The sequence below is a fragment of the Tyto alba genome, unplaced genomic scaffold (assembly GCF_018691265.1).
Source record: "Tyto alba isolate M040663 unplaced genomic scaffold, T.alba_DEE_v4.0 Super-Scaffold_2, whole genome shotgun sequence".
In the NCBI taxonomy this organism is placed as follows: Eukaryota; Metazoa; Chordata; class Aves; order Strigiformes; family Tytonidae; genus Tyto; species Tyto alba.
This window is the reverse complement of record NW_024881282.1, coordinates 1,434,155-1,449,757: the sequence shown is the minus strand read 5'-3', so window position 1 is coordinate 1,449,757 and position 15,603 is coordinate 1,434,155. Positions and strand designations below refer to the sequence as shown.

Sequence of the window (15,603 nt, the reverse complement as noted above, 5' to 3'; positions counted from 1 at the left end):
TACCATATGGATATATACCCTGCAGTAAACACCGACCTTATCCATACCCTCCTGTATACATTCCCAACAGCCATCAAGCATCAGCACATACATATCCTACTGTATATATGCACCACAGTAGGAAGGTATATAAGCTACTGCACACTCCCAACCAGCCGTGTGTACATACCCTGCTATACATCCCTGCTATACATCCCCACTGCCATTACCAAGAGGCCACAGTGTACCCTGCTATAAGTCCCCGCCACCACTATCTAGCGGCCACGCACACATTCCCCTCTATACGTCCCCGCTATAAGTCCCTGCTGCTGTTACCAAGCAGCTGTGCATATATACCCTCTATACGTCCCCACGGCCATTACCAAGCAGCCGCGCACATGTCCCCCACTATACATCCCCACTGCTGTTATCAACCGGCTGCTCACACATATCCCACTATACATCCCTGCTATACATCCCCACTGCTGTTATTGACCGGCTGTGCACACATATCCTGCTATACATCCCTGCTATACATCCCCATTACCATTATTGACCGGCTGCTCACACGTATCCCGCTATACGTCCCCACTATACATCCCCACTGCTGTTATCAACCATCTGCTCACACAGATCATGCTATATGTCCCCGCTATATGTCCCCACTGCTGTTATCAACTGGCTGTGCACACAGATCCCACTATACATCCCTGCCATACTTCCCCACTGCTGTTATTGACTGCCTGTTCACACAGATCCCACTATACGTCCCCGCTATACATCCCCACTGCCATTATCGACTGGGTGCTCACACGTATCCCACTATACGTCCCCACTATACGTCCCCACTGCTGTTATCGACCAGCTGTGCACACATATCCCACTATACGTCCCCACTATACGTCCCCACTGCCGTTATCAACCATCTGCACACACGTATCCCGCTATACGTCCCCACTATACATCCCCACTGCTGTTATCAACCGCCTGCGCACACAGATCATGCTATATGTCCCCGCTATATGTCCCCACTGCTGTTAGCAACTGGCTGTGCACACAGATCCCACTATACATCCCTGCCATATGTCCCCACTGCTGTTATTGACTGCCTGTGCACACAGATCCCACTATACGTCCCCGCTATACATCCCCACTGCCATTATTGACTGGGTGCTCACACGTATCCCACTATACGTCCCCACTATACGTCCCCACTGCTATTACCGACCAGCTGTGCACACATATCCCACTATACGTCCCCACTATACATCCCCACTGCCGTTATCAACCATCTGCACACACGTATCCTGCTATACGTCCCCACTATACGTCCCCACTGCCGTTATCAACCATCTGCACACACGTATCCCACTATACATCCCCGCTATACATCCCCACTGCTGTTATCGACCAGCTGTGCACACGGATCCCGCTATACGTCCCCGCTATATGTCCCTGCTGCCATTACCGACCAGCCACGCGCACGTCCCCGCTATACATCCACGCTATACGTCCCCACAGCCACTACCGAGCCGTACATACATCCTGTGACATATTTCTGCTCCCCGCGTGGAACCCAGCGCCGCCCCCAACCCGGCCCCGTGGGCCCGATCCGGCATCTCTCAGCGGTGGCACCCAGGAAGTGACCCCCTGGCTGCCCCCCCCCCCCAAGCCAGAGGGGTGCAACTCGCACCCCAAAACCCCCCCCCCCCCGGCCCCGCTGCCATCTCGCGCAGGCCGCAGCGGTGACATCCCCCCCACCAACCCGGGCCTGAAGCGGGGGGACACCCCCCTCCCCCTCCCCCCCCCCGGATTTAGTAGCGGGGGGGCTGTGACCTCGTCACCCCCCGCGGTTCCTGCCAAAAGCTCCACCAGCCCCAAAACTTCCTGAGCTGGCCCAAACGGTGACAAACTGGTGGCCACTGGCCTCGCAAGGAAGATTTTTTGGGGGGGGGGTGGGGGGAATGGATTTTGGGAACCACCTCAGTGGCAAAATGCACTGATGGGGTGACAGGGATGGGGACAGTCCAATGGGGGGGGGGGGGGGGCTGAACAAACCTTCCTGACGGAATGGGTGCCACGGGGCTGGGGGCGGGAGAGGGGAGGGACGGGTCCCATCTGGCACCCAGGGTGACAGGGCAACCCCCCCACACCCCGTTTTCCGCCCCCCCGGGAGCAGTCTCTGACCTCCCCACCCCTCCGGGGACCAGCCAGAACCTTCCCCCCCCCCTCCCTGGCTGCATCAGCACGTCCCTTGGAGCACTGGGGGGGACCAGGGGACGCCCCCACATTGGGGACGCTCCTCCCACCCACATCCCCCCCCCCCCAACCAAGGAGGATGCTCACAGCAGTTGGGGGGGGGGGGGGGCCCTCCTCCTCTCCTCCACCCCCACAAACTGCCAGAACCCCGCCCCCCCCCCCCTTTCCCCCCACCTCAACCTCGCACCCACCTGCAGCTCCGCAGGGTTTTGGGGGTGCAGCGGCTGCGGCGGGGCGGGGGGGCGCGGGACACACACACACACACATGCCCTGGGAGCTGCAGCAGGAGCAGCCCGGCCTGGCTGCAGCAAAGCCTGCGCTGGCAGGGAGGTGCTGCGGCTGAGGGGGGGGGGGACGGGACGAGGCGGGGGACAGGGACATCGAGGAAGGGCTGCGAGCGCTGCTCTTGTGTCATCCGGCCGCACCAGCCGGTAGCTGCTTGTTCTACTACCCCCCCCCGCCCCCGCGACGGTTCCCCCCCTCCCCATCCCGGCGCTGCTGCGGTTTGCTGCCTGTCCCCACAGCATGTGACAAGTTCCTCGGGTCTCAGCGCTGCCCGCACTGCAGGCAAGGGCAGGGGGGGTTGGGGGGGGGTGGGGGTGGTGTCAGTGTGGGAAAAGGTTGGGGGGGGGACACACGACAGAAACCCAAACCAGGCTGGGGTGGTCGCATCCAGCCCCCCCGAGAGGCTGGTTGAGAGAAAAGAGCCGCAGCCGCCCCCCCCCCACACCCTAAAGGAACAAAATTGAGGTGTCCGTGGGGGTGACACACACACACCCCCCCCGGGACAGTGTGACACTAGAGCAGCCGCAGCTCCTCTCATGATCTGCCCACCCCACCCCACCCCCCCCCAGTCTGTCTGGGCCCCTCAGGAGATGGGTTGGGGCTGGGGGGGGGGGTGTGTGGGGACCCCCGGGGGATGTGCTGGGGGGGGTGTGGGAAAAACCCAGGGCTGGGGGGGATCTGGGACCCCCAGGGGATGTGCTGGGGCTGGGGAGGGGTGTGAGGACCCCCAGGGGATGTGCTGGGGGGGGTGTGGGGACCCCCGAGTCTGAGGGCTGTGGGAACCCCCAGCAGATACGCTGGGGGGGTGTGGGGACCCCCGGGGGATGTGCTGGGGCTGGGGGGGGGCAGGGCATGAAGAACCCTGGACAACCCACACCCTCACCACATGCACCCACCCAAGAATTTCCCGCCCCCCCTAACACAAGCAGCTCCCCACGGTGACCCCACCACCTCAGGGCACCCCCAAACACGACCCCACACACAAACACAGCCCCCCCACTCACCTCCTCTGGGACGCGGCCCTCGGGGGCAGCACCGGCGGGCGGCTGGGGGGGGCGGGGGGGCCCTCCTGGGACTGGCACTTGGCTTCCAACTGGTGACGCTTGGCCGGCAGCGGTGGCACGGGGGGGGGTCTCGGGGGCTTCTCGGCCAGGGCCGGCGGTGAGGGGGGGTCCGGGGGGCTGCTCCCCGTTAGCGATGAGGAGAATTTGAGTGGGGGGCGGCAGCCCACCCTGGGTGGGATGGGGGGGGGGCAGCTGGGTGAAGTTCACCCCTCCTTCTTGCTCCAGAAGTGGGGATACCCCGGGCACCTCCCAGGACTCCCGCTCCGGTTGTTCCTCCGGCACCGTCGCGGCGCTCAGGCGAAAGACGTGGCGTTTCACGGGCACGGGTTTTCGGGGGGGGGGGGCGGGGGGTCCCGGCCTGGGGAGGGGTCTCGGCGAAGGCTTTCTGGAGCCCCAAGAGGATGCGGCGGCGGTGGCCGGGCAGCACCACGCCGAGCCGGGTAAGCTCCTGGTCCGTCAGCTCCCGGCAATCCCACACCGTCCACAGCTCGCTCCGCTGGAAACTCTCCACGTACTGGTCGAGGTGGAGGGCGGCCAACCAGGAGGCCACCGGCAGAGCCCCCCCCTCCGCCATGGCGGGGGGGGGTTCCGCCCCGCAGAGACCCCGCACCGCTCAGTACATCTCCCGCGCCCGGCGGGGCTCAGGACGGCATCAGGACCTGGGGATGGAGACAACAACAGGGATCAGGCCGGATCTCCGCGCTGTGTCGTGTCGTGTGTCGTGTCCCCCCCCCCCCAAAATGAAGATTTCCCCGCCTCCGACCGCCCTGTGCCCCCCCGATGCTGCCACCCCCCTGACCCGAGGGGGCTGCGGCGACCCCAGGAGATCCAGGTTTGGGTGTTTAAATGGAGACGAGGCTTGCTGCGGCATCTCGCTGTGTGGGGAGGGGATTGGGGGGGACAGGGCAGGGTTGATGGGGGGGGGGGGGAGGGAAAGTCCCACGGGGAAGTCCCACGCTGGCTGTGACACCCCCACAGCTGGACCCCCAAGCAAAGAGCCGGCGGAAGCCACTGGGACACAGCGGTGAGAGTGCTGGGGGGCAGCATGATACCCCGGGAATTTGGTGAGGATGATGCCCAATTCGGGGGGGGGGGGGGGGGAAGGGGGGCAGGGAGCTGCGGGCTGCACCCCCCTCAAGGACTGTCATCCACCCACCCCCACCCCCCCCAAACCTCCACCAGCATCAGGATCCGGCCCTGCGCCGGAGGACACGCGGTGCCCGGGGGGGGATGCTCCGGCAATTCTGGGCTCCGGCACAGCATCCACTTAGCAGAGCACCCCTGGGGCACCCTGAGATTGGGGGCGGGGGGGGGGGGGGGGGCGGAAAACACGGAGTGTGTGTGGGGGTGTCACTAGGTGTCTCAGGTCCTGCCAGCACAAGGCTGCGCTACCCGCGGCACTGCCGGTGACCCCGGCGCGCGTTTTATTTTGGGTTTGCCAGCGGCTTTTTTAGGCCGGCTAAATGAGAGCCCGAGGATTTCCCGGGGGCTGTAAATAGGCCGAGCACCAAATCTGCCCGTCAGAGTCACGTTTTTTTCTGACTCAGGCAGCTCCGAGCCCTCCGGCCAGAACTCGTGGTTTCAGCGGCGGGCACGGCCGAGCCCAGCAGACCCCCCCCCCCGGCCCCCCCCCCCACATCTCGCCGGCTTTGCCGCGGGGGTCCGGCCGCGGTGCCTCTTCCCCAGCACCTCCCGGCACAGTCGGGTTTTGCTTCAGGTTGCAAAAGAGGTGCGTTCGTCTCCTGACGAGGAAGGAGAAACGGGGACCCCGGGGCCGGCTGCACCGGAGAAACCAGCAGCACCCAGGAACCTTCCCATTGGTCCCAGCAAACCCAACCAGCAGCAAAAAGAAAAAAAGAAAAAAAAGAAAAATCCCTGAAGCAGCATAAAACCCCAGGGGCTGCGCACCCGCAGACGGGCCCTTTCCTTCTCCCACCTCCACAGCTAAAATGAAAGAAAAAAACAAAACAAAACAAAAAAAAACCTAACAAAACCCAAAACCACCGTTTACTATTAAAAATAGACAAGTGACGTCGCTGGGTGACATCGCTGTCACAGGACGTCTGGTGCTGCCTGCGCGGGCAGGCTTGTCCCCTGGCCTGTCGCTGCCTGTGACGTGCTTCTTGGGGGCAAAACCCCATGGGGGAGCAGAGGGAAAGGTGAGGGGGGGGGGCCTAGGGGGGTCCCCATGTGTGTCCCCTTCCCACAGAAGCCGTGGAGTCCCCACGAGCATCACCCAATGCCACAGGGGACAGCGGCCCCCCGCTCTGTGCCAGGGCCACCGGAGCCATGGTGGGACAGAGCCACCTCCAGCAGCCGGGAATTTGGGGTGCCAGGGGGTGGGTGCGCACCTGAGCCCCCCACCCCAGGGTAAGCCACTGCGAGGGAAGAGCCGGGCGCTCACCTCTGCTTGCTGCCAGCACCCAGGACGTGCTGGCTGCTCACTGGGGACGGGGCCAAAGCTCTGCCGAGGGACCCGCCGGGACCCCGGTGTGCCGGGCTGGCAGCTCCCCGGCCCTTTGCCCTCCCCAGGTAAATAATTCATCAGGGCCCTGCTGAGTTCCCTCCTCCGGTCATTAATCATTTCACCCTTATCCAAAAAGACACGAGGGAATTCCAGCAATAAAAGCAATGCGGAGAGACGCCGTAACCCAGCTGGCTGCTGGGGACCGGGGTGGGGGTCACCCCCAACCCTGGCCCCCACCGCCCCTTTCGGCTCGCAAACCTTCGCCGTGCTTACCCACCGCATTCCTCCCCGGGATTAGGCAACTCCGCCGAGGCTGTTTTGTAAGAGACTTAAAAGCTGTAAGAGTGGCGTGACGTGGGGCAGGCGGGGGGGGGCTGCAAACCGCGCCCCCCCCCCCCCCAACCCACACACCTCCCCCCACACCTGCTGCTGCCTGCAAACTGGGAGGATGAACTGGGATGCCAAAAACACTCCGTGGGCTTGCGGGAGCCAGGGGCAGCCCCATCCCAAACCCACACTGCCCTCAGTCTCCCCAGCACCCTGCACCGTGGCCTCCCTGCCCCCACCGAGGGTCACCTACCTTTGGGTGCCCCCCAACAACCCCCCCCCCCCCCCCCCCCAGACCGTGGGGTTGTGCCTGTCCTTCACCCGCCTCATCCCACTGCTGCTGATGGGGCCACCAGTTCCCCTAACAGGAGGCAAATGGCTCAGGGCAGCGGGATTGCACTAATGAAGGCCGGGCTCGTTAGATTAACGAGCTGTGTGTGTGATGGGCAGGGCCGTGGGCTCTGGTTGGGGGTGGTAGGTGAGTACATTGCCTCCACCGGTTCTGGCAAAGCCATGAGCACTGCAGAGGCCGTCGCACGCAGCCCCCCACACCCCCATGGCACCCAGTTAAATCACCGTCACCCCTAACGAGGTGCTGGGGAGTCAAGGGCTTTGACCAGGGCCGGTTGGTGCATCGGTGGCAGAGCCGTACCGAGCGGCTCCGGCAGCACCGGCACCGGCAGCGGAACCGCGGCCGCCCCACGGCTCTTCCCTGCCCGCCCCTTCAAGGGAGCGAAACAGCCGCAGGATCCCCTTGGGTTGTCCACCCGAAATCCCATCCCCATTCCTCCGCCAGCACCGGCAACCCGGCAGGAGAACCCTGCCGCCACCCCGGCGTTCTCCTTCCCCAGGCCCTTGGGCTCGTTAATTGAGGAGAGCTAATTAAAGCGGGCGAACGGTACCTCGGCTCAGCGGAGGGGGTGAAGTGGCTGGTCAAGGACTTCCTCAAATGCAGCCTTGGCTGATCAGGAACTTGCCAAAAAGCCGAGCCGGGCGTTACGAGCCCGGCACGCAGCGGGGAGCTGTGTCGCGATAACCGCCGCTCGCTCCCGCGCTGCGAGAGCTCACGGGCTCTGGCAAAACCTGCGGTGCCCCGGCACGGCCGAGAGCCGCCGTGGGAGAGGAGGAAGCTGGACCCCGGTGCCGGCCGAGCCCCGGCTGACGGCGGGATGGGGCAGGGCCTTCAGCGAGAGAGAGGAAGGAAGAAACGGGGAGGGTGGTCCCCGGAAAGCGGCGAGGTGAAGCTCCCCGGCACCGCAGACAGGGTGTCCTGGGACCAGCAGCACCAAGGCTGGGATGGGATGGGTGGCTGCTCCATCCCCACCACCCCGGGGACACCCGTGGATCCCCCCTGGGGAGGGCAGCGAGGGTCCCGGTGGGCGCCGGAGACACGGAGCCAGGGCGTGGGGGGACCTGTGGGAACGGGGAAGGGGGGTCACTTGGTCACTCGGTCGCCACAGGCAACCAGCCTCGAGCCAAGGTGACTTTTACCCTTTTCTGCCTAAATTAAGAAAGGATCCGCAGCCACGACAGTGGCCGGTGTCCCCAGTGTTCCCCCAGGACCCGGGGGACGGACCCAGCCTGGCAGAGGAGCCCAGGACCCACTTGCCTGGAGCCGCCGCTCTCAGCCGGGAATCGAAAGAGCCACCGCCGCATCCTCACCCTGAAACTTGCCGATGCCAAACCTCAGTGAACAAAAAACACCCAAAAGCAGAAGCAGGGGCGCGGGATCGTACCGAGCCCTGGTTCCCAGAAGCACTGCAACCCCCACCCCCCCCCCCCAGACCTCCCACCGAAACTGCGCCCAGAGTCCCGTCAGGTCGGGAGCGGCAAAGGTTTGGGAAGATGAAGCTCTTTCATTTTCAAGATCTCACGGTGGAGCGCAGGCCCGTAAATAAAACATGCAAATAATATTCAACCGCACCGGGCCCCGGGGCAGCGTTCGAAAATCAAGTTAAATCTTGCAAAAGTAACAAAATTGTGGGGTGGGAAATGTTCCACGGAGCCTCTTCCTGCTCCAGGGATTCGGCGCTCAAAGAGCTTCGTGTTGAGGCAGGTGGAGGGTTCCCAGCCGTGCCGCGGGCTGCGGGGGCGCAGGAGCACCCCCAAAACCTGGCTTCCCCCCGCGGGGGGCACCGCCTGGCGAGCTCCCCCCGTGGGAACTGCCCCTGGGGGGTGCGTGGAGAGGTTGGGGGGGGGGGGGGGGTGCAAGGAAATGGGGGTGCGTGGAGGTGCGAGCGGGAGGTGGGGGTGCACACAGCAAATCGGGGTGTGCACGGCGGGTGGGGGTGTGCACAGTGGTTTGGGGTGCATGCGGCAGCTTGGGGTGCACTTGGCAGTCTGGCAGTTTGGGGCGCACACGGCGGGTTGGGGTGCACACGGAATGTCGGGGTGCATGTGGCGGGTCAGGGAGCACATGGTGGTTTGGGGTGCGCAGAGCGGTTTGGGGTGCACGTGGCAGTTTGGGGTGCACACGGCAGTGTGGCCGGGCTGTGCTGGAGGGACGGCAGCAGCAGCAGGACAGACGACCCTGAGCTGACACACCGCCATCCCCCCCCCCCCCCCCCCCCCCCCGCCTGCCGGGAGCTTCAGGAGGAAGGCCATGAGGAGGGTGAGGAGGAGGGTGATGAGGAAGGCAATGAGAAGGGCAGTGAGGAGGGTGAAGAGGAAGGCGATGGGGGAAGTGATGAGGAGTGTGAGGAAGGTGATGAGGAAGGCCATGGTAAGGCAATGAGGAGGGTGATGAGGAAGGCATCGAGGACAGGGGGCAGGGCACTGGCAGTTCCCCGTTTCCCCAAGGTCCCCCCCCCCGTGGCCGTTCCACCCCCCACCCCCCCCGGAAGCAAAACCCGGGAGGGGGAATCGCACCCGGGGCTGCAGCAGCAAAGGCACCCGGCATCCCCCCCCCCCCCCCCCCCCCCCCGGGACATCCACCCCCGCGGGGCATCCCCCCCGGGGCATTCCCCCCTCCCCGGGCATCACCACCGGGCTTGCACACCCAGCAAGAAAGGCACAAAGCCTGCAAAAAATGGGGGGAAAAAACAGCCAAAAAAAAAAAAGGGCAAATCCAGAAAAAAAAAAAAAAAAGCAAATCCAGCAAAAAAGGGGCAAATCCTGCACAAGAAAAAGGGAAAAAAAAAAAAAAAAAAAAAAAAAAAGGCCAAATCCAGGAAAAGAAAAGGGGCAAATCTAGCAAAAAAAAAAGTGGCAAAACCAGCCCCCCCCCAAAAGGGGCAAATCCAGAAAAAGAAAGGGGCAAATAAATAACTTTTTTTTTTTTAAAAAAGGCCAAATCCAGAAAAATAAAAGCGCAAATCCATCTGGCACCGGGTGTCCCTGCCCCCCCCTGAGCCCCTCCCGGGAAACTCTCAGCTCCTGACACACTTTCTAGAAGCCGCCTGCAAAATAGGGCAGGAAAGTGTCCCCCATATGCACGGACCCCCCCACATCCCCCCGGGGCAGTGTCCCCCCCCCCAGGGCCGAGTCCCACCCCATCCCTGGCCATGTTCCCCCCCTAAACCCCCCCCCCCAAGCACCCCCAGCCACCACAGCATCACCCAGCAAGGACAGACCCCGACGGTGGCGTGCGGATGCTACCGGACACACACACACACACACACACAGCAGGTACCCCCCAACCGCATGTCCCCCCACCTTTGCCAAAGCCTTTCCGCACAGCCCCCCCATATCACCTGCAGATTTGGGGTGTCCAAGCCCCAGCCACTCACTGGGTGCCCCAAACCAGGGTGGCATCACCCGACAGCACAGGCAGGAGGAGGAGGAGGAAGAGGAGGAGGAGGAAGGCCATGCCGACGGAGGGGGGAGGGGGGGGGGGCGGGGGCACAGCAGCACTTTCTAACCTGCCCCCACCAGGCGGGAAGCCCGGAATTAATTTTAACTTATTATTTTTTTTTCGCCTCAAGCGTGACGCTCACGCCGTGCCACGGGCAGCAAAGCAGGCTGGAGGGGTTGGGGGGGTGGGCAAGTGATAACCACCCCCACACACACACACACACACCCCAAATTTCACCTGCTGCTATGGAGGGTCTTCGCTCTGCATTTCAATTATTTAACACCTCAAATCCCTCTGCAAAACTTCCCCGAGCACTAACACCCCGCCAGCCGTGGGGGGCACCCAACGCCCCTGGTGATGGCACCCACGAAGGTGGGACAGAACTCAATTTGCCGAGTGTGGGGGGGGAACAGGGTGGTAAAAATACCTGGCACCCACCAGCTCTCGCCTGGCTTTGGGATGGGGCTGGACGTGCCACCCTGCCCGAGGAGAGCATCCCTCCCTGGCTCCCCCCAGACACCCCCAAAATACTCAGAGCTCACCCCCTTGGAGGGTTCTTTGTTTTGGCAGCAAACGACCTGCTTTTGGGACACACACACACACACACACACACAGGGGACAAGGAGCATGGAGGGACGCAAAACCCCAAAATTGCTATAAATATCCCCGTCCCGCTATCCCCTAACAGCTCGGCCCCAGCAGTCACCTCCGCAGAAGGGAGCACCCCCAAAAAACAACCAGCAGCTCTTGGAGGGGTTTTTCTCAGCTTCCTCCCCGGTGGGAGCTGCTGGTGACCCCCCCAGACCCCACCTCCCCCCAGCACCCACATCTGCCACCCACACCTTCAAAGGCAGTTTTGTTTTGTTTTTAGGGAGGCGTGAATGCCGCAAATTAAAAATTACAACCCTGGCAGCAATGCTGAAACCTTGCAGAACCCCCAACACACACACACCCCCCACATGCAGGCACAGCACCCCCCCGGCCCCGCACACCCCACCCCAGCATCGTCCCGGTGGTCCCGGGGACGTGGCAGCGGTGAAGGGACACGAGGAGCCAGGTCGGATGTTACCGGAGGACGAAGCAGCGGCCGTCCCGGTTCCAACCGCGTGGCACCGGCAGACTGGGCTGGAATAATTTTTCAGGCCATGCCAGCCGTACCGGGACGCGGTGAGGAGGAGGAGGAGGAGGAGGAGGAGGAGGAGGAGGAGGAGGAGGCGGCGGAGGAGGAGGAGGAAGGCGAGAGAAAGCCACCGGCGGCATCACCCCGGCGTTTGGCAGGGATCCCGGCAGAGCCGCAGCTGCCGGCGTTGTTTGGCTGCGAACTGGGCCACGCCGAGCCGTTGCCCAAAAAGAAAATAAATCTGCCAAATCTGCCAGCCAGGCACTGGGGGTCCTGCTTCCCCCCCCCCCACCTTGCTACCCCCCCACACCCCATCCTCCCTGGGATTGATCCCTCCGGCACCTGCTCTGCCACCGCCGCACCGGTGGCCCTGGGCATGTCCCTCAACCCACCAAGCGATGAGACCGGGGGGGGGGGGCAGGGGGATTGCTGCACCTCGCTGTGTCCCCCCCGCAACGGGGATGGGGCTGTCGGCACAGCTGGGACCCCCAGGAGACTGGGGTTGAGCTGGGAATGAGCTGGGGTGTGTTGGGGGGAGCTGGGGTATAGTGGAATTGAGCTGGGGAATACTGGGGTTGAGATGGGATTGAGCTGGGATTGAGCTGGGGAGTATTGGGATTGATCTGGGATTGAGCTGGGATTGAGTTGGGGCGTGCTGGAACTGAGCTGGGGAGTATTGGGATTGAGCTGGGATTGAGTTGGGGATTATTGGGATTGAGCTGGGATTGAGCTGGGATTGAGTTGGGGCGTACTGGAACTGAGCTGGGGAGTATTGGGATTGAGCTGGGATTGAGTTGGGATTGAGTTGGGGCGTGCTGGAACTGAGCTGGGGAGTATTGGGATTGAGCTGGGATTGAGTTGGGGCGTGCTGGAATTGAGTTGGGGAGTACTGGGATTGAGCTGGGATTGAGCTGGGATTGAGTTGGGGAGTACTGGGATTGAACTGGGATTGAGTTGGGGCGTACTGGAATTGAGCTGGGGAGTACTGGGGTTGAGATGGGATTGAGCTGGGATTGAGTTGGGGATTATTGGGATTGAGCTGGGATTGAGCTGGGATTGAGCTGGGGAGTATTGGGATTGAGCTGGGATTGAGCTGGGATTGAGCTGGGGAGTACTGGAATTGAGCTGGGATTGAGCTGGGATTGAGTTGGGGCGTGCTGGAATTGAGTTGGGGAGTACTGGGGTTGAGCTGGGGTGAACTGGAGTTGAGCTGGGGTCTGCTGGGGAGGGAGCGGTGACATTCTGGAATTGAGCTGGGGAGTACTGGAATTGAGCTGAGGAGTATTGGGATTGATCTGGGATTGATCTGGGATTGAGCTGGGATTGAGCTGGGATTGAGCTGGGATTGAGTTGGGGTCTGCTGGGGAGGGAGCCGTGACATTCTGGAATTGAGCTGGGGAGTACTGGGGCTGAACTGGGCTGTGCTGGGGGTGCATCCAGCCGGGGGGGGGGGGGGGGGGGGGGGGCCTCAGTCCTGAGCAGTTTTGGATCAGGGGTGCAAGCTGCCCCCCCCACCTCCCCTTTCACAGCAGCTCTGCGTCCCCCGAGAAACCCCCAGCCGCGGAGTTAGGGGGTGTGTGTCCCCTCCCGGGCAGGGTTTGCACCCCCAACTCCCCCCGGCCACCATTGCCCCCCCCCGCAGAGAGCACAGCGCGGTGAGGAGCACCAAGCCCCTCGGTTTGGCGGGGGGGTGATTCCCGGAGGGGGGAACAGGGGTCCCCCCCACCAGCCCCCCCTCAGCCCCAGCGGCAGCTCTGCCGGGCCCGGGTGTGTTCCCGCACCGAGCTCTGGCAGCCCCAGGGAAATGGAAGCCAAGGGGAAAACCAGGGGAACTTTCCATCCCCACCAAAAAAAAACCCAAAACAAACGAACAAACAAAATTTACCAATAAAAAAGTGAAAAAGTAAAAAAAAAAAAAAAAAGTTTTAAAACTTAAAAATAAAATATTAAAAAATAAAACTAAAAATAAACCTATAGAAAAATATAGAAAATTTTAAAACAAAATAAAAAATTTAAAATAAAAAAAGCAAAAAAGTAAAAGATGAAAAATGTATAAAAACAAAAATAAAAGTAAAAATAAATTAAAATTTTCAAATAAAAAAGTAAAAAATATATATAAAAAACCAAAAATAAACAAGTAAACATTTAAAAACAAGACATTAAAAATAATTTAAAATGTAAAAATAATTTAAAAAGTAAAAAATAAAATAAAAAATAAAATAAAAGAAAAATTAAAAATATAACAAGTATCAAATAAAAAATAAAAGAAGGGGTTGATTTTCCCTTTTTTTTTCCTCCCCACCCAGTTTCCCAGGGGAAAAAGCCGAAGCGGGATGGTTTGGGGGTGCGGGGGGGGCAGACGTGAGGTTCCCGCGGCCCCCCCCCGCGGCCCCCCGCCCCGGTGGCGGCGGGGTGCACTCCGGCGGGCCGGACAATGCTCCTTTCATCCCGCAGAGCGGCTCGGGGACGGGGACACGCTGGCCGCCTGCTCCCGGGGGAGGCGGGGACACACACACACACGGACACACGGACACCCCCGCCCACGCGAGGCCGTGCCCCGGGTGCGGGGGGGTCGGGCACAGCAGCACCCACCGGCCCACGCACCGGGCTCGGACCCGCGTTCAGGTCATGATGCCCTTGGGGGGGGGGGGGGGGGGTCCGGTCCGATACCCCTCTCCCCCAAAACAAAGCACTCCTGCTGCTTGCAGCCCCCCCCGCACTTCCCCACTCCCCCCCCCCCCTCTCCCCGGGGTGGGACCCCCCGGGTGAGACCCCCCCCCCTCCCAAAACCTTCAGCCCAAATGAGGGCACGGAGGTGGCACGAAGGGCACCCTGAGGCCCCAGGGGACCCGCAGCAACGCCCCTCCCAGTAGCACCGAGACGGGGTGGGGGGGGTGTTACTAATGCCCCCCACCCCCAGCCAGCAGCGGGACAGACCCACCCCAGCACCCCAAAAAAGCTCCCCCCCCCCCCCCCGCCCAGCCCGCAGCCTACCTGAGCCCCCGGCTCTTGCCGAACCCCCCCCTCTGAGGGGTTTGGCCCCCCGTGATCTGCAACCCCCCCCCCCCCCCCCCGCGTGTGTGTGTGTGTCCCCCACACTCCGGTTTGGCTCCGGTTTGCCCCGCGCAGGGGTGGAGCGGCGCCCGGCTCCATTTTTTTTAATTGGGTCCTATTTTTAATGCCGGTTCGGGAGAACAGCGGGGGCGGCCGGGGGGGGGGGGGGGGAGGTGAAAAATGCGGCGGGTATAAATGAACGGGGTGAAATCGGAAACGTGCGTGTGTGTGTCCCGTGCCCACCCCGGTCCCACGGGTGACGGCAACACGGGGTCACGCCTGGAATTGGGGTGCATCACTCCCCGCCCCCCCCCCCCGGACACGCAGCCATCGCGGAAAGCCGGGGGTGAAGGAAAAAGGGGGGGGGGGGGGAGTGTAAAGGGACACCCTCGGTGCAAACCCCCCCCCCCCCCCGAAGTGCCGGGGCTGGCTGCACGCCTAGAAGTGGTGTGTGTGTGTGTCCCCCCCGGGGTGTGTGTGTGTCCCCCCCTCGCCCCGCTCTGACCTGTCCGGGCGGCTTCGTGCTCCGGCAGCGGCTCCGGTCTGGGCACGGGGGGGGGCGCGGCGGGACACACACACACACACACACACGAGTGGAGGGGGCGGTGGGGGGGGGAAGGGAAAAACCCTTCCCATAATTAAATAAATAAAGATCGGCCCTTGCAAAGCCCGGCCCGGCCGCCCGCCGAGGGACACACACACCCCCCCCGAGGACCCCCACCATCCTCATCCTCTTCTTCCTCGCTCCCCACGCGCGGGATGTCCCACCCCCATCCACGGTCCGGGGGGGGGCCGGCAGCCCAGGGAGGGGGGGCCGTGCTGGGACACACACACACACACACACACACACAGAGTTTTTAGGTTTCCTGGCGAATAGCAGCGGGAGGAGGAGGAGGAGGATGAAGGCCTCGGGGATATCACATCCTCCCTGGAGCTAGAGCGTGGGGCCCACCGGACCCCGGGGACCCCCCCACAGGGCTCAGCCCACCCCCCCCCTCCCCCAGCAGCCCCTGGCCCTGCAGGGACACCCCCTAAATTATATTTTTTTAGCCCCATTTTGAGGCCTTTCCAGCCTCCTTGCAGTGATGGAGAAACGCTGGAGAAAACAAGGATGTACCCCCAAATAGAGCCCCCCCCCCCGCCACCTCCTCTCCCAGAGGTGTTTCTGGGGGGAGGGGGGGTTGTGCCCCCAGTGGGGTGTTTGACAGGCAATACAGGTGTTACTGGTCTGGCTTGCCCCTGATTGGTGCCCAGT

The 15,603-nt window shown here is 62.4% G+C and overlaps 1 protein-coding gene across 1 annotated transcript in view; it reads right to left on the bottom strand.

Annotated features, from left to right (window-relative positions):
• ARAP1 (ArfGAP with RhoGAP domain, ankyrin repeat and PH domain 1) overlaps positions 1-14,906 on the bottom strand; it is a 44,607-nt gene extending 29,701 nt beyond the window's left edge. The window contains 4 exon segments of the mRNA XM_042793083.1: positions 3,528-3,775; positions 3,777-3,929; positions 3,931-4,246; positions 14,854-14,906. Coding sequence (XP_042649017.1) covers positions 3,528-3,775; positions 3,777-3,929; positions 3,931-4,161 — 632 coding nt within the window. The 5' untranslated portion in view covers positions 4,162-4,246; positions 14,854-14,906.
• Between the last annotated feature and the right edge of the window lie 697 nt (positions 14,907-15,603).